At 32.3% G+C, this 23,686-nt stretch overlaps 1 protein-coding gene across 1 annotated transcript; it reads left to right on the top strand.

The window, feature by feature from the left end:
• The first annotated feature begins 6,553 nt into the window (after positions 1–6,553).
• On the top strand, positions 6,554–18,075 carry LOC148605289 (uncharacterized). Its single transcript, XM_088550486.1, has 6 exons — positions 6,554–6,719; positions 12,385–12,687; positions 16,120–16,173; positions 16,508–16,630; positions 17,010–17,079; positions 17,931–18,075. Coding segments are annotated over exons 1-6 (579 nt in total). The 5' UTR covers positions 6,554–6,691; the 3' UTR covers positions 17,932–18,075.
• Positions 18,076–23,686: the final 5,611 nt, after the last annotated feature.

Below are 23,686 nucleotides of genomic sequence, written 5' to 3'. Positions count from 1 at the left end.
AAATGGATGTTGGTAGACGCGTTCTCTTAATAAGGAGGCTCATTTGTGATTTTGTTTTCAAACTTGACACATAAAAGGGCAATCAAAGGAACTACACATTAATGCATTTATTTTTTCAATCATGTTTATAATTCCTCAATTATGAAATCACAATAAATATAGATATTAGGAAATCAGCATGTCAAAATAAAAGTCAGATATAATACAAACTGATTTAGATATGATCACTACAAAGCAAAGAAATACGCATTTATGTATAAGAAATTGAGTATCGGGGTATATGATGCATTGGCAGCTAGCCGACTATATTTGGCAAAGCACTGAACAATGTGGACATGACAAAGTGTCCTTGACGACAGAGTTTCATTGTCTCCTAAATCAGTTAGTTGCCGTTCCTTAAGAAATTTGATACAAATCATCATCATAACATGAAACTTCTTGCTGAAGTAACAGATGAAAGTTCTCAATTATTATGTTTGACCAAATATCACAGAAAACGTTTGTTCATGGAGAACTGCAAGAAGCATGTAAAACAAATCTCTGTATATTCGATCACAAGCAGAGCAATATTCTCTATTAGTTCAGGAATGTCACATGGCAATTTCGTTATAAAAACGAAACACGGATTTCAAATTTATTGTTTATAAGATACTTTCAGTTGTCAGTTTTATTTGTTTAGACATTTTGATGGACTAATTTCTTCCCAACTTTTTTAGGTGGGAAATATTAACTGGTTGTAAAGGTAGCTAGTGAGATAACCTTCCACTCTGTAACGGTAAAGTACATATATAATTTCGGATTTAAATTTCAAGTATTTTCAGGAAGGTTCGATGAACAGTCTTGCAGGAAAAAATGTCTTTTGATACACTAATATATGAATGAGGCAACGTACTTTCTGCAAAATAAATAAATAAATAAATAAATAAATAAAATAAAATAAAATAAAAAAAGCTACCCTTTATCTATCTGTCTAACGATATGATGAGGTCCAATTATGCTGTCAGATACTTCGTGTTAATCGTAGAATGACTTAGGCAGTAGTGTCTGAAGACACTTAACATTGACATAGATTCTGTTTTCGAATTAGTCCACATTTCTTAGTAACGACCGGAATACAACAGCAATAAAGTTTTATCATAACTTCTGGGTTAGTGCCATCGGATGAAATTCCTATTATATATGTACATGTTTTATACAATTACCTAATGCGTTTGACTTTGACTACAGGTACAATGTCCCATACGTAGTCTACATTAGCATGTATTTTATTCAGCTGATAATATCAACAATATCAGTGCTAGGATTTTAACGGATTTTTATATTTTACAATTGATCCTTAGTAAAAACTAAAAGCAAAAACCCTGATAAAACCATTCTTTGTCTTACACCTTCGAATACAGTGAAAAACGATTTGGTTTACCACAACAGCACTACGAATATCAATGTGACAATTGTCAATCACTAGCAATAATTCGCCTAACTGACATCAAGTAATATACATCAAACTCCTTCGCCATACTGAGCAGAACTATTTCCTTACTATCTAGATAAGAAACATACACACTATTTAAAAAAATGAATTATAATATAGAGTTTCATTTAAATGAATGTGACCGTCAGGCAACTGAGACCTTTTCGAAGTTACTACTGCCGAGGGTAAGGAAAACTCCCGATTTTAGATATTACACTATCCATTCGAATTTTTAATTCCAACAATTTTAGCCTGCATGATAATAATTTTTAGGGTGGTAACTGTTCGGCGATTTCTTCAGTGTTTCGTTTCCATTGTAAAACGGAAAGATAAGTAAGTTTTATAAATAACTCTGGATGTGTCAACAAAGAAGTATACTTCTAAATAAAACAGGTCAGAAATTGTTCAGCCGGATTTTCAAAATCAATACAATATTTGTCCTGAATACGATCACATCCATAGGCTTCTAACGCTTCTAGTTCTTTTTTAATAATTCACTGACTTCTTCTTCCGTAGAGCTCTGGCGTTAAATCCTAACAATCAATTAAACAATCTTTCGTAGAAGCCACACAAGCCTATTACGTTGATTTATAATGCCAAGTTGAAATGTCAATATAGGACGATTCTTCTTCATGTTTTACTTATACGCCATAATTATCATTTGAGGTGTTTTTATACATATCAGCAACATATTCCCTGTTGACATCGACAACTTCTTTCTGAGAATAACTAATTTGTTGGTTATAAATAATCACAGCATATACTTTACTCTAAGATAGATTGTTTGCGTATATATCAACCAAAGGAGACCGTGGGTCTTCAATGAAGTAGGACGCTCGAGACAACCTCACATCACAGCGCAGACTGCAGCTGGCAGCTTTGCAACTTGTTTGTATATAAATTGTAATAGAATATCGAAAACCCAATTAACGTGTAAGTATACATGTATACTTAGTTTTATGTTTATTCATTTAAAATATCATACATATACAAAGCACATGATAAGTATGTACATGTCAGTAAATTTGACAAAGTTTCACATTCTCACATGTACATGTAAGACTCCATTCGGACCACATCCTGGACTTTGTTTATAATTACTATTGTATAAGACATGTTCTGCATGAACATTGAATGGGCTTTGTATATTATTATTTATCTCATTGCTTCTTTACATGTCAGTATTGTGTTTTGCTGATCAGTCTGACAAAAGTATTCGTGGCCATACCTGTTTATGTACATGTACATTGCAGCAGTAACAAAATTAAATGGTATTTTTAAGTACCTTCTGGTGACCTCCGTAAAGTGTAAGTATTTACTATTCTTATTAAGTCTTTGGAGAAGGAAAAATGACTTAGTTAATAATTCACATGCCCACTTTACCTATCCACTTCTGTGACGTAAGGCTGCAACAAGTTATATGCTTTGTACTGTACTTGCTCGTCTAAACATGTTTCCCATCTCTTATACAAATGTCGCACAGACAAAACCTTTCTCCCCCTGGGATTCATTCATCTATCTTCCCAGGTGGTGTCCAACACAAAAAAAAAAAAAAAAAAAAAAACTTTTGACAGGCTGTCATTTTAGGCAGTTCTGAAGATATTCTTGCCAAATCGTCCAACCTCCCAAAGCGTCACTTCGTAGGCTCTTAATTTGATACACTGGCATTTAACGTCCTTGAGAGTTCTTCATTTTGATAATTGTCGTCTATAACATTTCTGGCATTCTGGGAATATTTCTGTTTCAGGGGTAAGGCATTTGAAATTATGCATGCAAACTTTCAAAAGGAAGATGAAAAATAACAAAAATTGACAGGAGATTTCATGGCTTATGAAAAACTTGGAAGCTGAAGTTGGAATTAAACTATCGAGTACTGGGCAAACAAAGTTATTGAAAAGGCGGAAGAACTTACATTGTTTTCTGTGACAAAGAAATACTAATGGATTACCTGGCTTTAATATAAGAAATCAAAACTAGATAAATCTGTTAGATACGACGGGTGAAACGGTCAAAACATTCTAAATATTCCTTGGTCGGAAAAAGTAAAAAACAAAAAAACAAAAAACAAAAAAAAAACTGTTATTACTCTTTTACATAGTTTATCAATATACACCTCATTAAAAAGCTGTAATATAATGTAAAGTGTGGTATGTTGCTACTTGTTTTTCCCTTTAAGAGTTGCATGGCAAAAAAATCTGTATTTACACAAAACGCATTTCTTTTTTTTTTAACAATTACACTTGGATGTTAACGGAGCGCTCTTAATTAGACAAGCTTATACGCTTATTACACGTATACATGTACGCTGAGCATTGTCAAGTGATGTTCTTATTAGGATATTTTTTTGGCCTTTCAAAAGTAAACAATACATCAAATCAGGTTTTATATCGTTCTCCATATATCAATACATTCTTCTTTATAAACGTTTCCTTATAGAAAAGAAGGAAACGATTAATACGATGTTTCAATTGAATGGCAGGAAAACGTTTCATTTAATTTTGATTCTATTGCATGTATTATTATACACTTGAATTGTAGCTAAAATGGTTCATTTGTAAAAGATACAAATGCAGTATGATACTGATTACTACGTTATTATGTGAACGTGTAAGTTTAGTCTTTTTTAAGTCAAGGACACACTGATAACGGTTCTGGATTCAATACTCAATATTTTTTGTTGTTCAATAGGTCAAGGGAATTGCTTTTTTCCCATGACGTAAGGTTGGCATATTTTTATACAGTTTTTTTACATGTTTTAGCTTGGTTGACCATTTCTGAACAACACATTTATTACACATGTGTTTGATTTACCAAAGTAATATTTACGTTAAAGCTGTTAAACAATCTGAAATTGGATTATTAAGTGGCTATATTTGAAATTGCATGGGCATTTGAGGACTTTGAACGTCCTTTAAACTTCATGATGTGTACGTTTTAGCACTTACGTATTGACGTGCACATATGTAATAAATATTTATTATGATAAGATATTAAGATTAAAGTAACCCCATCATTGTTCACGATCGTCCAATTCCTACGTTCAAGATCAACCTGCAGTACTTGGCATATATATTATCGATCTGTTCATGGTCTTTACTATCTTTTGAAACCGTGAATGACTTGTATCTTTCAATTCATTACAAGTAGTACATGGTGGGAAAAAAACAAGTGTAGTTAGGATACAGCTCATGCAACGTTCGAATAATCAGTATATATTCAAACGAAAGAGATGCCTTGAAGTTATTGAAAAGAAAGGAGAAAGAGAAATAAAAACAACCTTTAGTCATTGTTTCACGTCAAAAATTAATTCACCAACATAGTTCAATATATTTATATTCAACTCAAACGAGCCAATGTCCGGCACATCATGAAATATTTCGCAAAGTCGTGTAGTCCAAGCGCTGTGAAGGTCCATCATGTCAAAACTTCATGATGATTTTACCTTTCATTTACAAAATCAGTTTGATGCTATTCTTAGATTCATCTTCAGCATAAACCTTTATTTGTACACAACATGCACAACTGAAACAAAAATACTAGATGGTTGTGATTCAGGTGTGATCTGCATGTATAAGTCATTTTAATAACACAAATGCAAGTAGACATAATATACAAAGTAGTTATATGCATGTCACTAAACTTTTAAATTGTATCAAAATAAAGGAGACAAAAAGGGGTTAAGAGGACATCATTTGCCAGTGTTGTCAATTTTACACATGACAATGGCCAATTTCCAATACAAAAAGGAGGACAGCTAAACCTCTGCACCTTACACCAACCCCTCAGTCCGCCACTATATAGATTTGTCAAAAGAAGAATAATTCACTGTACAGTACTCTTTGTCAATAAAATTGTTTACGCCGTCATATATGGAATAAGTAAGATTAAAAATTATCCTCCACTGTTCATCCAATGTTGGTAATAAACCGACAGTCAGGAAATGCAAATTAATCCTACATTCGTCCACAATAACATTTGCCATGAAGCTTATGCATAGAAGTAATTTCATACAAGGACTTGTAAAGATAAAACGGACACCATCAGAAAAAAACCTATTATATTACTCAGCAGAAGATAAACCTGGGTAATTTCATAAGTTAAGTTTTGTTTCGTCTTTGCTTAAGGTAGACCTAAAATCATGAGCGTAGAAGGAAATGGTGTCCTTATCGATAAAAAAAACCTTGATGTAATCAAAAATGCTTATGTAAAGTTGTTTCGTCTATGACCGTAAGCATTTCTTTTAGTCACAACTTATGCTTTAGAATTTGGATATTGCTGTGAATTACTGTATAGATATAATCTCAGCGACTTTTATAGCACCTTCTTTGTAATTGATGTAAAATTATTTGTTTTCTCTTTTAGCGTGAAATTTAGTAGAAGGTGAGCCTTCTGTCAAAGTAACTTAAATAGCGTTAGAGTCTACAACTCACTAATAACACTACGGATTAAAGGCTAAAGATTGACGACATATTTTCCCAACAATACTATCATTTATACAACCTGATGCTCCTAAAACAAAAATTGACTGGACTTGATTACTGTTATTTACAGTGAATTTTAGGATGTGCCTAAAAGATAGTCGATAGTCCCAACCCCGTTACGGAATCTCGGGAATACTGAAAACACATTTTATTCCAACTAAATATGTGATGATTAATACATTATGAATTAAAGCCGAATGAGTGAAACTGGTCTACAGAATTATTTGAGTGACAACCCACTAGTCATTACTGAACGTGAAAATGACCGTTCTGATGGATCATTTTAATTTAGTTTTGCATGTCAAAAAGGCTGGCGATCTAAGTAGTCTCCATCCAAGAAAAACATGGTCACATTTACAAAAAAATAAAATGTTGATTATCAAGCCTGGTGAGCGATTCAGGCTCGTCGACGATGCGTACCTAATTATTATGATTAGACACTTCTCATACCAATTAATTGCATCAATCAACGTCAAGTGATGCCTTTTATATGGATATTTATATTGGCATTTTAATAGTAAACAATACATTTAGTGAAGTTTTAAAATCGTTCACATGGCATCAATACACCATTTTGTCTAATGTTTCCTCATAGGAAGGAAGGAAATGTCTTGATTCGATTTTTTCAATTCAATGTCAAAAAACATTTTGTTTGAATGTGATTCGAATACATGTATTATTACAGACTTATATGATCCCCAAAACGATTCATTTGTGAAAGATAAAAGTGAAGTATAGTATGGATTACTACCGTATTTTTTGTACGCGTAAGTTTATTTTTTTATATATCCAAAAGTTGAAAACACAATACAAACGATTATAGATTTTCCCAATTTACTATGACGTATGGTTGGTATATATATTATACCTTTTTCATTAACGTTGGGTTTTTAAACTTTTATAAACAACACATTTGTAAAAAAAATATGATTGATTAACTAGTTGAAAGTAGTGTGAAACAACTGGAAATTAAGAAAACTCTTGGTTAAATTTGTGATTATATTTTTTGAAGTTGCGATGGCCGTTTGAAGATTTGAGTTTCCTCTAACTAAGCTCTTATTATGTGTACATTTTTACATTTACGTTCAAAAATGTAAAAACAGTCAGTCAGCCTACAATACATTGTCAACATCATTCGTAATGATTAATTGGACATATATTATCAATTTGTCCAAGGTCTTAAATCTCCTGGCATTGTGACGGCGGTGCTATACAGGTCAATTTAAAGGGTTATAAATATTACTTTCTAAGCATCCATGATTTGTACAGTATCACCGGAATATCCAGTTATGACATTCACTTGTATATAAAACCTGATACAAACATCTCTTCAATAATTCACACTTTTGTTTTATTTTCTAAAAATATTCACAGTGAATTCACTGAAAACTTTAAAAAATTTACAGAAATGTACTATTTTATTTCTTAATGTATACCTGTACAATACACATCGATATGAATGCACGTCATTGTTTAACTATATTTATATGATGTTGTATTAAACTACTTGAAAGGAAAAAGTTGAAAATATTCTTGATTTACTTGAATAACAACTATAGACTCATTAAAATCTCCGTGTTAAACGAGTTTTTTTTTAAAAAACAATATGTACATAAAGTTTCACGTGTTCTCCTGCTAGGTATACTCTCACATGTGTAGGAAGTTGATTTTGATCATTTACACTATGCCCCACATATATAAATCACAAACCAAAACCTGAAATCAAGTGAGACGATTGTATCGAAATTCGGACAGACGGAGCGGCGGACAACGTAATTTCAATGAAACCCCCACTCGTTGAGTAGGGGAACACGAAATCAGTTTTGTTTTGCTTCATTTTGTTTTACGTAATAGGCATCCAATTTGATTATATATGTTAATTGCTTTCTTAGGAAGTACTTGTATTTTTCAATTGATAATAAGTGTACATAATATAGATTATACAGATTGATATAGACACGTTTGGTTAGGATATAGCTCATACATCATCCGAATATTCAGTACATGTTCTAAGTAACGCTTAGAAGTTATTGAACAGAGAGAAGAAAGAACTTAACTATCTTAAATTAGTTGTGTTACGTCAAAACTTTATACAGCAAAATAGTTCGGATAGTTATGTCCAACTGGTGGCAAATCATGACGTATTTTGTAAAGTCATTATGTATTCTAAACGATGAGAAGGTCTGTCGTCCTCTTACTGATTAGCTTCTTGATGATTTAAGGTTTCTTATTACCCCATTTACAAAACCAGTTTGAAAAAAATTCTGATTCAGTTGTGACTCAATTATGTAGGTCATATATGTATCCATGGATATAAGGAAAGAAGAGACACATATAAATTTGCCATCTGTAGTTCAACGTCTAAGATGTTAATGGTATTACTATAAATATCATTTTTACTGTATCGCCGTAACTAAGAACTGGGTAAACTATAAGTTAACATAAGTATATTATTGTATTTTGGCCATAACCTCTTTAGGAAAATACCATTGACCATTGAACCTTTCAAGAAACTGCTAGCATATCCAAACTTCCATGATTTTATTATTCAAACTGGTGTACCTATTTTTGACACCTATCATTTGTTCATAGAACCTGCATTGAGCTAGAAAATAAAGACTGCCCTTGAGTAATATGACATGAACCGAGTTAGGTATATTTAATATTTCCTTGAATAGAGATGGCAGCAAATATGTCCTCAGTTTCTCAAGCTTTACTGGTGATATTCTAACCAACATCAGAACTGTATCAATAATTGTAACCCAAGCACTGTATAATATTCACATACCAACAGTTAAATACATTTTATGCCCACTATATCTTAATCTACAGAATGAATAGCCCTATAATGATAAGATGTTCCGATGTCAATGTTTGCCAGCTCACCATTTTCCCACAATCATAAATCACGTCAAGAATCCAGAATTTTTTCTAAAGACGAATAGTTTACCGTACAATATTCTTGGTCAGTGGATTTGTGTACACCGTCATAAAAGAAATAATTGTGATTCGAAAGCTAAGTTGGCTATGTTACATAGTTCCTTCCACGTCCGTTAACATTTATAAAAATCACAAGATGTGCCTTAGAATGTTCATAATTGCATTGCATTCAGGAATGACCAACCCTCAAAATACATGTGTATGTGTATGAATATAATATCAGCGACTTATACGCAGCTTCCTTTAAATCGAGGTCAAAGCATTTGCTTTCTCTATTAGCTTTCGTGAAATTTCAGGAATGCATCCTCTATTAGATTACTAAACTAGCGAAAATCCAGAGTCTACAACACACGAAGAACTTACAGGGTCAAGGGCTAAGCGTAGACGACACTGCTCGTCGTGCATTTTCCCACCAATACTATTATTAAAAAACATGATGCCCCTAATATTATATATATATGTATATATATAATACTGACAATATTTTAAAAATCCTGACACAATTCTTGAAGGTTTTTTTTGCAAACTAATGTTTGTGTAAGCTAGGAAAGTGTCGTTCCGAGATTCAATTGTAGCTATTTACTTGTAGTTTCTACGTTTGTTATGAAATAAGCTCACAATTTTGTCCTACTAATCAAGAGCGGTTTAAGGAGGAAGGACAGGTATCTTTTCAAAAGCAAGGCTATATTTACATTGGTTTTCATTTTGTATCTTGTCTTCTTGTCATTGATATATTTTGTGGTATAGTGAGACCAATCTCATCAGATGCACTTACCACCTATTTCAATGTGCTCGTGTACATTTCTTGCATTGATAACCATGTGAAAAATTGTAAGTTGGGATCGAATTTCCGGCTGCACTTTCGGATGTAGCCGATCGAGCTTAAGGTAGGAGATACATAAATATTGCTTCCTAGAATTTTCCTGAAATTTTGCATATGGAAAGATCACCTTAATTGCAATCATATGACCGACAAAAATGACATCGTATCGGATTTCGTTTTCTAAGTACTTAGATTTGAAATATACTAGTACAATGATGAAATAGGATAGGATATGTAGGGAAATTGTTAAACAATGGCAGGTATTAAATTATTTTTTTAAGTATAGTGACATAACGGTGTCAAGCATTTTCTTTAAAAAATAGTATATACATATCAGCTGTAATAGTGATCGAAAGATGTATAAACATCACTTGACAACGGCATTCCTTAACCTGTCATGCTCTCCTAAAGTGGAAATACTTACCTTTTTTTCCCTTTTGTTTTCGGTAATGTCAAACTTTATTTCGGCGATGTCACATATCTTTACATGTTATACGGTTGTAAATGAAACGCTAGGCTTGCTACTACACTTGTTTCATGTATAGTGGAGATAGCAAAATTAGTGAACGGAAGGCCCTGGACACAGTTTTTTTTTCTTCAGTTTCAAATAAATTCAAAGATGTTGGAAAAGGGAATTAAAATACCGAAAAAGCAAGAAAACAGATCTCTTAAAAATAAAAAAAAAAAATTGATATATGATCGTCGCATTATTGTATGGCTTAAATGATAAAAAAAGCTCAATGAACATATGTGATATTTGGTAGGCGTGATATTTTATGAAGTCACTGTATTCTTACTGAAGTATACACCAGCTGACAGTGATAGGAAAGCTGGGAAATCTTCTGAAGTATAACATAATAGGTGCCTTAGAATTGAGATACTGATTTTATGGATGATTTTAAAGTGAATTTATTCCCCGCCATAAAGGTAAATGAGGCATAGAAATACAAAAATGTAAAAATATACGCAAACCCACTCTTCCAAAACAAACGATTTTAACTTATCGTCCATCTAACTTGTTTTCATATATATTTTATTCGTCGAAACAAGACTGGTCATTCCCAAATTTCTCTTTTTTTTCATGAAGAATGCTCCCAAGACCATATCTGCGCTCAATTTTGCAATTATGCAAAAACAGAGGAGAATTATATATAGTTTTTACACCCTATCAGCATACAATACCTGAACCGATCCGTGCATCAGAAATTGCGGTCGGTCATCGATCACCGATCAGTTTCCGGTCAGTCGTCGATCCGTCAAACCGATCCATTAAACCGGTGATCGCATCACGTGACCACAGAGCGGTCGCTGTATTTTACGGTTTTTATTGTTTTCTTTGTCAATTTTACGCATATTTACATAATATGATAGATTTAAACATCAATTCATACTTTATTTTACATTTATTTCATTTCAAACACATCTTACATCATTTTACAAAACAAAACAGCGATCAATCAGTCAACGGTCATCGATCCACATTGTATGCAGTAGATCAGGTTTTCTGTCTTGCAAGTCATGTTAGCGTTGGTGAAAATTGTATTTCCATTCGGAGTTGAAATTGAATGACCTGTCTTACAACGTTTATCATTACATTTTGACACTGCAAATTGTTCTTTGTCATCATCAGGATTGAATGTTGCTTTTGTTAATATTTTTTTAATTTTTTTCGGCTGTCTTTTACTTTGAATTAAAGAATTATCATTGGTATGTCTTTTCAATGAGGCACTTCTCGCTATTATCGGCAGATTCGAATTAGCTATATGGAAAATATTTGTATTGCGGGGGTTGTGAGTTATGACCAATGGAATTACAGAATGATCTGATTCTTTCTTACATTTGCCAAACAGGTGACCATCTATTTGACAGAATACGTGTGCATAGATCAAATTAGAGAACCCGCCTACCGATATATACATCTTAGTGCGCACACTGACACTTGCGCCGGCGGTTTTTTTTTAATATTTCCCTGTTATAAAATGAAAACCTCCGATGAGGGTCTTCGAAAATTAAAAGAAAAAACGTTTTATCGAAAAGTTTAAACCATCTTTGAATGGACAGTAATTCATTCCCTTTTATATAACTATTGTAACGTCACATAAACGTTACTGTTAACAACGTAGTCATATTGTTCACCTGAAAATTGCCAAAAGGCATGAAAGTACTAGTGACTAAAATATTGTGATTACTCGATTATGTTTGATTATTATTGACAAATATATACTTCTGTATATCTATTTAAAGAATCCTTTTGCTTAAAAGGAGCCAAAGGATTGTCTGGTTAATTAAATATTTGGATTAAATTTACAAATATTCAATGTAATGTGACAACAGTTAAGCTTATGATAGTCGCATTATTATTGCGGCATTGCATTACTCTTCAGTTAGTTCAACTAGTAACTACACTATTATAACATTCGCTCAGTTCATTTACGCTCCTAAAGTACACACAGTTTTATTCTTATTATTTATTCAAATTCTTATTTAATAATTTAGAAAATATTTTTGGAAGATAAAATGAAAATAATGAACGAGGAAATGCTAACCAAGGAAGCTATGAATACTTAATCTCTCTAAAATCGATAAGGCGATCCATGTCAGCGTGTTCTGGTTTTTGTTATGAACATTGATTTTTATATAATTCATATATTCAAGAGTTTGATTTGTAGTGATGTTAACTTGTCCTCTACTGATTGGAAGTGAAAATATAACAACATGTGCAATTGTCGGACAGAATGTTACTTTTTCGTGCACGACTACGACAATTCAAATGAGTTGGATGTTTGAACAGAAGAATATAGCCAACTATCTGAAGATAAATCCTAAATATTGTCATGAATATGTAGTAACACATGCGGAAGGCCTATACAGTCTGACAATTATAAACATTACAATTAATGATACCGGAAAGTATTTTTGTAACGCTGTTCAAAACGATGCCACTTCCCGGGATAAATTTGAGTTAGTTGTAGGTAAGGTAATTGATTATCAAGTACTATTCGAGGCATTATGTAGATATTCAATACTATCTAAAGATACAATTCTTACAAAGCATTTATATTTTAATAATAACTGACGCAAACACTTAAAATAATAAAAAAAACAGCAACATAACAGACGAACACTGAAATGAACAGATATACATTTGTGCTTGAGTCCATCAAGGTTATTAACTTAAAGTTTTTCAATCCAAGATAACTCTCAATTTTTATGAGATATATCGATGTTTATGAATGTCAATTGAACACCGGATCAACATTGCGTATTTTGGAGTTATCCATATCCATTTTTATCAATTATTACTTTAAACAAAGTCAATACCTTATCAGTATATTTAAACGAATCAATAAATAACTTATTGATTGAGGAAAACCTCAAATTTATATAGTACATATGTTAAAAAGTGTATTTTGGAGAAGATACTGCATGTTGTGTATTTGAAATTCAGACTAGGCATGTAATTTGTTACCGAAAAACAAAATTTTATCCGAGACGAAGTATTTTGAAATACTTCTAAATCCTTCTGTACTTCTCAAGGAAAAGGTCAAAATATTATATTCAATGTACTACTTACAAATATTTATCCAGTTTGACACATTTTGAAATAGAATGTAACTAGAAAATGATTGTAGATCCTAAAAAGAAAAGAGGTTGTTTTTTTCTAAGTCAAGCCTCAGTCAAATGCAAAATCTTTTCAACAGGTTCTTGAGTAATTACTTGACCCCTTATAGTCAACTAAGACCCATCAAAAATTGATACGTAAAGTAGGTTTAACATTCTTCTCAGGTTATTCCACAATTTTAATTTTTCAGAATGCATCATAAGCCTCTTCAGCTGTCACTGCTCATTAAAATTCTGGATAAGCGAAGGCAATAAATCCAATCTTAACAAAAAACATGAAACGTACCGGTGTTGTTAAATCCAAAATATTTGTGTCTTCTGAAGGCACTTGTTTGGAGACCGTGTTTAAAACCGAACTTTTAAAATCATAAGAGAAAACATTCGTATCAAATGGTCCAATAATCGCACAGTAAACTGGTTCTTGATATAAATACTTCCAAATGTTATCCTCAAAATGTAATGCTTACTTAATGATAAAATTCTTGAATGAGATTATCTAACTGAAATTCATCCTCAAAACGTTTTGATGTACCAAATTCAAATCAATGATATATACATCTTTCATTATAATCTGAAAAAGTAAGTCTACAAATGAACATCAATGCATGACCTAATTGGAAAACGACGTTCCAACTAATAAGGATAACCGGATTAAATATTTGCTTATTTGTGTATCTAGAGTATGCACAAACGTAACGTGATATTATTTGCTCTATGAAATGTCATTAATTTCGTATTTTTTTTCTGCAATCGTCACCTTCAATTAATTCAAGTATTTAATTTTCCTTTTATGTCTTAACAAGCAGTTCATATTTATTTAACATTGTCACATTTGTGATGAATATGTTATTATTAATCACATTCTTTAACATCACACTTAAACACTAATATGGCATAAACATTTACGCCATTGGATGAATGGTAAACTTCTTCTTTGTTCTCTACCGAAATCAGTATATAAAAGGAAATACATTATAAACCTTTGCGTTCCGTTCCAAAACAAACAAACAATAAACTAGCTAGCCAAATTATATGGTAGTTCATGACATTTTATCTAACACAATCTTAAATAATACATAGCATTTACCCCCAGAAATCTTAAAATATCGGAAACTACAGACATTATTAAATCAGCATTATACTTTGACCAGCTTAAATCCCAAAAAGAGTACCGTCTAGACTGATTCATATCACAACTCATGCGTTATTCCAAATTAGTTTTTGTACCAGGCTAATCTTCTTACAATAAGGCTTCTAAACAGATCTTGTTTTGCTAAAAATAATATATCATGATCGCTATGGTGTAGTAAAATCCGGGTTTTTTTTTACTTTTGTTTTTTTTTTCTTTTATTTGCTTTTATTTTTATTTGTTTTATTGCCTGTTCATTGTTTTTCTGTAGTTCTTATCCTTGGATAATATTCTTTTTGAAGGTTAATTCCCTTGGTTGTCCTTTCTACAAGTGATATCGTATCTTGATTCAACACCCTTGTTACATTCGCTTTAATTTTTCTTTTGGATATAAAACCGATATTGGATCACCAATGAAACAAATATAAAAAGCAAATGCTTGCTGGGCTTCAAAGAACAGTTATCAAAACATCTTTCAATGTTACATTTGAACATTCCATCAAGTCGGATTTATAACGATTCTTCCTTAATCAGCAGCGCTGACACCAAAACCAAAGAGGTCTCACCAGATCTGAACTTGACATACCATTTCGAATTTTCTGTCAGATGTAATTTGTTCTTTAAAAAGCTGAAATACAGCATTTATCAAGTTTAGATTTAAAAAAGTTAACTATTTTTGGTCGCTGTTGTTTCCTTTAAACTGAAGAAATAAAAGAATATTAAAACAAGAAGGAACAAGGAAAACGATGGGAAAGTAGTTTTATACCATGGATATCTATCTTACTTTGTGCATTTTTAAGTTGAAAATCCTTAAATATGCAGTCTTAGATAATGTTACATTACCAACGGACATGGATGCAAATTGTAAAATTAAAACAGAAATGTGTGCTTGCCAAGTTGTAACTAATTGAAAAAATATGACACACGTAATGACTTTCCAATTATATACTCATCTTCGTTGGTGGCAATACACCATCATCTTAAATCTTTCAAGTATGAATTACACTGTTGGTCCGTTACGGTCGTGCATGTGATTTATTAACGGACTTTATGTGTAGAGCGAGAATACTGACAAATAATTTTCTATGATGCTGGTATGTTCAGTATTTGATTGTGTGATCACTATAGAAGTTTTATGGTTATAATCAAGATTTAATTTACCAATGACAAGGTCTATCTAACATACGAGACCAAATATCTTAAGTAAGATTTTTATTCTTACCTGATTGACAATCTACTGAACTGTACTCTTTCCGGACCTTTCTCTCCGGCATTGTGACTGGAAATCAACAATCGATATCTGAAATGAACTGATGTGAACCATTCATCCCTTACCTGACGACAAGGCACCTACAAATTAAAATATTGTCAACCTAAGCCAAATACAAATTGAAAAATACTACAGACAATGTTTCACTTGTAAAAAAAACAAAGGTTTGTAGTGAGGGGTCTACATACCAAATAACATTAATCTAGAATTTGTAGTTTATAATATAAGTTATAAAGTATAATTTACTTGCGTGTTGAATGAATATGCTGTAGATATAAACGAATAACTAGTTTGAAAGCAGCTCGATGTCACTTTCGAAAATATCACTTAACCAAAATTAGTATATAATATCATCACACAATTTCCATACTTATATTTTGATAGAAATCAGCGAATGTTCTCGGATAGATATGACGTCGACAAGAGCCACAACGTTAGGTATATAATGTTATACATTAGTAAAGTTAACTCCCTTAATAGTACGATATTAAACACAAGTTCAGTTTACAATGTTATATGAGGATGAAAACAGATATGATTTTAAGCACATCAAGCAGTTACAATGCAAAAGAATGAAATCCCGTGATGTATGTGTTAAGCCATATAAATATATTGAATTAAACCTAGCTATCATAATGTATATGCATGTAACGTACAATCTTCTTTTGGCATCTTCGGAATAAACATAACACATATAAATTTTGTAATGTAAACCATGTCATAATAAAGTTTTTTGTGGTGCTCGTATCGTAAGTTTTTATTTGTATTCCAGGTTCTGAGATAGAATTGAAATCTAACAATGAACCTACACATGGTTATTGGATGTGCATATTTACATGCTTTGGTATAACATGTGCTTTTTTACTGGGTATCCACATACGACGTCTTTGTAGAGGTAAATTTGAATATAAGTAGTTACACCTATTCTCGAGTTTTCCGGGCAGATGTATAGACTACGTGGACTGTGTTGACATAACTATATATGAACAGTTTTGTTTGTTACATTGTCAGTTCAGCAATACATATGTTTACTCTTAGCGTAGCACTTCTTTTCAAGTGCAACAGAACTGTAAAACGAAACTAGTTTTATATTGAATATCGAATTGCAAAAATCAACAAAATCATTCTATTAATTATATTCCCATCATATAATTATTATTCTTACCATATTTCCAATATTTATCATCAAATATGCTACAAATGGAAAGTGTATACAAGGTCTGCAGTATCTGTTGCCGTTGGCATGCAAGTATAGATTTATTTTCGTTTTCTAGGAGTACAAAGGCAAAAGGATCAACAACAGGCCCCACACCCTGGTGAAACAGAACATTATTCAGAAAGCTGGTAAATTAAAGTTGATTTCAATGCGATATAAACGTTATATTTAGACAAAAAAAAGAACAATAAATCAAAACTGAATGTATTAACCTTACTTTAAACAGATGGAGTTATTGGTTAGGAATATTTGTATAGAAAACAATTTTAATTTAATTCAAATTAACAGCTAAATATTGAAGTATTTATAAATGTACAATTTAATCTGGAAGTGTAAATATTTGATACGAAACATTTAACGGAGATCCTATGGAGGAATGATAATTTTTCTGCGGGGAATGTTGAATTTTCAATGAGGTAAATGAGGGATGTTATATGGTATAAGTGGGAACTTTATACCCTTTTACAGCTTCAATTGAGTATTGCCTCAAGAGAGTATTAATCACACTACACGTAGTAAAAATTTGAGCAATAGAGTTCTAGAAATTCAAAGAATAAAGCGAATAACATATTGCATTAATTCCAGGATGATACAATATGGGTTTTAGAAAATCAAGTTTAAGAGAAATGTTAATTTTTACTAATTAATTTGAAATAAGTTTCCGTATGTATATGCATTAGCATTTAATTCACTATTGTTTCACTCCATAATTTTTATTGCGTTACATATTGTATTTGCCTCCCATTGCTCGTTTTGAATTAAAGACTTAATAAAGAAAATTTGATTGATTGTACTAACTTATATGATACTAAATCTAATGGATGTTATTATCAGAGATATTATTTTCAAAGAGTTTGTGAGTCAAATTTATATGTAGATGTAATATATATGTAAACATAATGATTTGCTCAGCACATAAAGGGTACTAAATAGATGTTCTAATTGTACTTTGTTTCGACTGTTTTATTTTTTTTTCTAGATTCTCATGTTTAGGATATAGATGCCACGGCCAAACGACCGGCAGGGAAATGTAAGAAGAAAAAACAGTGGAGTTTGCAAAGTTAATTACTCTTAAAGTTTGTAAAATGTTAATTAACTTTAAAAAAAACTTTTTCTGTTTTAAATAAAATAATTAAATGCATTTGTGTTCACTCTCTCCTATTACACCCTATTCTCTCCTAACTTTGCAAAAAAATACAATAATTATAATAGTTACATATATTAAACCATGTAATGTAACGGAAGAAGAGTAAGTACTCAGTCGACTTCAAATGTTACAGCCGATCAATGTCACTAACATTAAGCTATATGGAATCAAAGATGAAAAACATTATGTGATACATTAATACCATTTCGCACACAATATTTAAGTTTTCAATATACTGATATACTGGAGTTTAGTGGTTTGTTTTCCTATTCACCAATTTCAATTTCAGAAGTTTATCCTCATCAGAGGTTATCTACAAGCTCTTTCTACCACATGTTTTAGATTCTTGGTTTACTGTTAGTATCAGAAGAGGTACTGTACCTTGTATTTCTATCTTCTGTATTTTGTTCATATTTACACCCAAGCCACAATCATCCTCTTGAATAATTGAATTAGTTTCAAATTTATATTATTTTTTTTTAACTTTTCAACAGGGACAGGACACAAATTTACAAAGTTATCACGTCTTTTTTCAAACAATGATAAACAACAAACATTATCAGACCATTACGAGCGTGCATTACATTATTACATTTATGAATATTAAAAAAAAACAGTTCTGAATAAGTGTTTACAAAAAATAATAGGAAAGATTCAATCGATATAATAAAACAAAAGTTGAAAGTTTCAGAAATTATTCATAATAAAATTAAAAAGCAAGCTTAATAACATAGCAGGTATTATTAAGTCAATACGTTTATTTATTAATGGGTCCAATAGATATTGTCATGCTGTGCTTTTACGTATTACATTAATAAACGTTCATACTGTAGTGATTGGTAGCGCAGCATTACATCCAAATAGGTAGGAAATTCAGCACAAAAGTTAAGAAGTGTTCAAATCGAAACATAAAAAAAAAAGAAATAAATGCATAAATTAATGTTGAAATATGAAACCTAATCCAGCACTTTTAAGTTTAAGAGGAGAACGCAAATTTTTCTTATTGTTGAAGTCATATTTTAGATTAATAAAACCAAGTCTCTGGACAAGGATTGACAAAACACAATAATACGCAAAATAAAATTACTAATACACGCAAAAACCAAGGAATAAATCAGCGTCCTGAACTCCACATAACTTGTACTTGGATGATGAATCAGGGGTACAGGTATGGTAACCCCACTCGACTTATATATATACATTCGCTAAGATCTTTATCAAATCAAGATAAATACAATTAAATACAAATTAAACCTATATTGCATACCCCATATCGCACCCTTCACAGACCATATTTGAAGTATTGGTAAAATATATATGATGAATATGACATGTTATAATCTGTATCGTACACGGTATACAACTTTGTCCTATATCATCGGTCGCCCTTGATGTAATATAGGAGTCTAGGGTTGATACAGCATGTGATACAGAACATGACATGTACTATATACTGAAGTTAACCGTCATTGTATTGACCTTTCACAAAGTATTAATTTGCAACACAGTTATTGTGGACGACTTTCAAATCGCTCCAGATTAAATATTATCGGTCCATAATTTCTATTATTTGATCCGTGTACAATCTCCGCGTTCTGCAATGATATAAACAAAACACATACTTAAACAGGTTTAAAATTATTTATATGTCAATTTTTGGTCACAAAAATGAGCATGCAAACCATGGACTATTTAAAGCCTTGGACGGCGAAACAGTATATGTTTTGTATAGCAAAGATGAAAAGACGGTGACAATAAGCGATTGCTGTAAAACCATATAGTTTTCCCAACTTAATCAAAGTATTTCATCAACTGGTATATATATACAACGTCTCAGAATGTGACGACTCTATTCCCTACACTGCTCCATCGGATCAAATTGATACAGGGAAGATATGAAAACGTACAGAAAGGTCTGAAAAATTCCCAACGATGTTAGAACTGTTAAATTTGCGATGCAAATTTTTGGTCGTTCCCTCCGCGGGACTCGAACTCGTACCGTTGTGACATCTATGGCAACACCGCCTGCACAAAGTCCAGCGCCCTAGACCACTCGACCAGCTAGGCTACATAAAAATATAGCTTTCGCTGGCCGGGTCATTCCTCCTCGTAGGATTAATCTAAGGCTGTAACTTAGTACACGATGTATGGTAGTACGGGACAGTTCATTTAGATGTTATTATGTAGGATAGAGGATCAAATTAATGATGCATGTCACAACAAATCAATATTATACAACGTCTCAGAATGTGACGACTCTATTTGCTACACTGCTCCATCGGATCAAATTGATACAGGGAAGATATGTAAACGTATAGAAAGGTCTGAAAAATTCCCAACGATGTTAGAACTGTTAAATTTGCGATGCAAATTTTTGGTCGTTCCCTCCGCGGGACTCGAACTCGTACTGCTGTGACATCTATGGCAACACCGCCTGCACAAAGTCCAGCGCCCTAGACTATATATATATAGTTCTTTGGGGGTAGATGTGATGTATCAAATCCGCGAAAGTAGGATTAATTTACGATAATACGTCATCTATATAGTGGAAACTGAGATTAAAGGATTAAGCTAAACGATGTTCTTTCTTTGGGATCATATAAGCTATAAAGGTAGCCTCATGAGAGTGGAGGAATAGAATATGCAAGTAGTGAAGCCCAATTTGTTTCCATTGAAAGCCAACCATTTGTTAAAAAATGTCGTCGATCAAAAATGCCAGCATTTTGGAAAACATCTTTTGTATATTTGGAAGATGATTTCAAATTTGTTTTTACAAACTATGAGGAATTTCTACCAAGAATTTTATATTTGTACCGAGGTGCACCATTTTTTTTTTTTAAGAAACTACGATATATAAAGTTGTTGAGTAGGAATTGTAACTGAGTATGGGGAATAGCAGTATAAATAATAATTTTTAAGTGATGATCTCCAGAAGATCCATCGAATTTGTTTACTACGGGAGTGAGTAACAAGTATTGTTGAAGGACTGCAGACCCTCTTCGACAGCTGTGAGTATAGAAGTTAAAAGTTTTGAAACGATTCAATGGATCATTTCACAGATCCAGCTATGAGTGAGCAAAATCTAAATTGTGATGCATTTTACTTTCGTTTTACTATATGTAAAGTGTTCGTTTTTTGAGAAAGATGAAGTTCAAAGGATAACTGTGTTGGTAAAATGCACTATACAATAAGCTAAATAAAAATGTTGTTTTTTTATTATTATTTTAAAGCTGCATTAACTCTCATTTTCGTCATTTGTTTCTGTTGAAATATGCCTTAACTGAACTATTTTGAATAACTTGTACTTTTCCTGTCTAATTTCATTCGATATCCACAAATAAAATGTGTTAAATACATTAAATATGTGTCTATATATTTATTGTCTTGCAAGACACAAAAAATGACCTAGAAAACATCGTATGCATGTGACCTCTGGTGACCTTAATCCTGGCATGTGCTGTAAGGGTCACGTTTTGAATGTACACAATGCAAATATACATCTATTAGATCAACTAACGGACAGTTTTGGTTTTTATAACGTTGTAATTTTTTGGAGTGTAAATATGCATGTCCATCAAATTTAAAAAAAATATATAATTTCAAATATACATGTTTGGCATTTTTGTCACAAGATTAAAGTCATCACTACAAAAGTTTTAGGGTCGTCATCATGAACTCGTGGATCGTTACGGTGTATCCTTTTGCGCCATGAAAACTGATTTGTTCATCGTGTCATAGGATTATTTTCCTCTTTCATCTACTCCTTACTTGACTTTTTATGAGCATCTCGGTGGGTGCTTTTAGAAAGACGCTTACCCTATCTGTGCACCTGGTCCATGCTCCCAGTGGAGTCTGATTTGCTCATTTACATTTGTTATTTTGTTTTTGTATGTATTATCTTAGTTACTTCATGTTCTTTATTGGGTTTGTCTGTTTTCCATGTCTGGTCTTTTCCTATGGATTACATTCTTTTGATTTCCGCTAGAATCTTGGTTCCCTTGATTACCCTTTCACGTGTGGGATAATGAACTTTGTCTCTCTAAAAATAGACATGCTCATTGTCGGAAACCAATGTGGCTCTGATGTCTACTTTTTATTATCTCCTTGGACGTTAAACAAACTATTCTGAAATGCTGATGGAATAACATATTGCCTCTTTCAATTTTTTATTACTTTTTACTCACAGCTGCCAAAGAGGATTTCCAGTCTTACCACAACATTTGTTACTCCCATAGTGGTATTAATTCAATTTTATTCTGAAAAATTCGAAGGATCTTTTAGAGACCCTCTTTTCAAGATTTATATCAGAATATAATAGCATTAAAAATGATTATTCAGCACTGTATACTTCTATTCCCCATACCCGGTTAAAATCCCGACTGAAATTATTATACATCGAGTTTCTCCGCAAAAATATAAATACAAATATATTGTAAAAATAATTCCAAATCATCTTCCAAATATACTGAAGTTTTTAAAAAGCTGGAATTTGTTATCGACAACATGTTTGTCCAGTGTGTTGGACGCGTTTTCGAACAAATGGTTGGCATTTCAATGGAAACAAATTGTGTTCTACTCTACTTGCTGATTTATTCCTTCACTCTTATGAGGCTGACTTTATAGCTGATCTGATCTGAAACATAGTTTAGCTAGATCTTTTAATCTTAGTGTTCTATTATATAGATTCCGTATTATCGTTAAGACCAGAAAAGACCAGATGTCAAAATAGGCGGAAATGCATGATTTAACGTCTCTTTTGGTCATTTTTCTACCCCCTGGCAACATGGGGGTGCAACATAATCAAAGCATGAGCTTCGTCCATCAAAGGCATAGCCTAAAATCAAATTATTTGTAAAGGAAAATGTGGTGCAAAATGACCAATTGCATATGGTGACGAGCATTCCAACAAAATAGAAAAAAAAATCCATTGTGCAGTTTCTGAGGAATTGCATACAGAAAGTATATAGAGTGGCATGCACACATTCAACAAAGTCCCATAACTTCTTTCAAATGTGTCGATTCAAAATGGCACCGCAATTTGATCAACTAAATATGATGACTAGCAACTCTAAAAAATTAACAACTTTCGTCGAGCAGTTTCAGAGGCGTTGGGTCCACAATGTGTCCTTCACTATAGAATGTATAAATTCAATCTTGTTTTGATAACTAGTACTCCTGTCAAATTTGTTGAATCGAAATGGCGGCGCAACATGATTAATTACGCATGGTGACTAACAATTCTAGAGTTAGGACAAAATCCGTCAAGCTGTTTCCGGTGAGTTTCATCCACAGGTGACGCACATATAGACACCGGTATTTATTTGTCCCCTTCCATTTTGAGTTATAGGTTACTCAAAGTAGGTACATGTACGTTCAACAACATAAATTAAGTGACCAAACATTCAACATGCTAAAAACGTAATGAACTGTTATAGAAGGTGAACGTGAACATCTATACAAACCTTGCACACAATTTGAGTTATATACAAGTAACACACTCATGTATGCTAGTTTGTTTGACCCCATGGTCAAAATATTAATCGTTGTCATTAACATTCTTATCATTTAAAAAAAATCAAGACCTGGGA

This window comes from Perna viridis, chromosome 10, assembly GCF_037379345.1.
Source record: "Perna viridis isolate PV_CMFRI_1.1 ecotype Kerala chromosome 10, ASM3737934v1, whole genome shotgun sequence".
Taxonomy (NCBI): Eukaryota; Metazoa; Mollusca; class Bivalvia; order Mytilida; family Mytilidae; genus Perna; species Perna viridis.
The sequence above is the reverse complement of the archived record's forward strand: the minus strand, read 5'-3'. Positions and strand labels throughout refer to the sequence as shown.

Excerpts from the sequence above, each read along its gene's own strand:
- LOC148605289 (XM_088550486.1), top strand. The coding sequence starts at position 6,692 with ATGGATTACTACCGTATTTTTTGTACGC. Across the intron at positions 16,174-16,507 it reads GACAAGAGCCACAACGTTAG|GTTCTGAGATAGAATTGAAA; the intron begins GTATATAATGTT and ends TTTGTATTCCAG. Across the intron at positions 16,631-17,009 it reads CATACGACGTCTTTGTAGAG|GAGTACAAAGGCAAAAGGAT; the intron begins GTAAATTTGAAT and ends TTCGTTTTCTAG.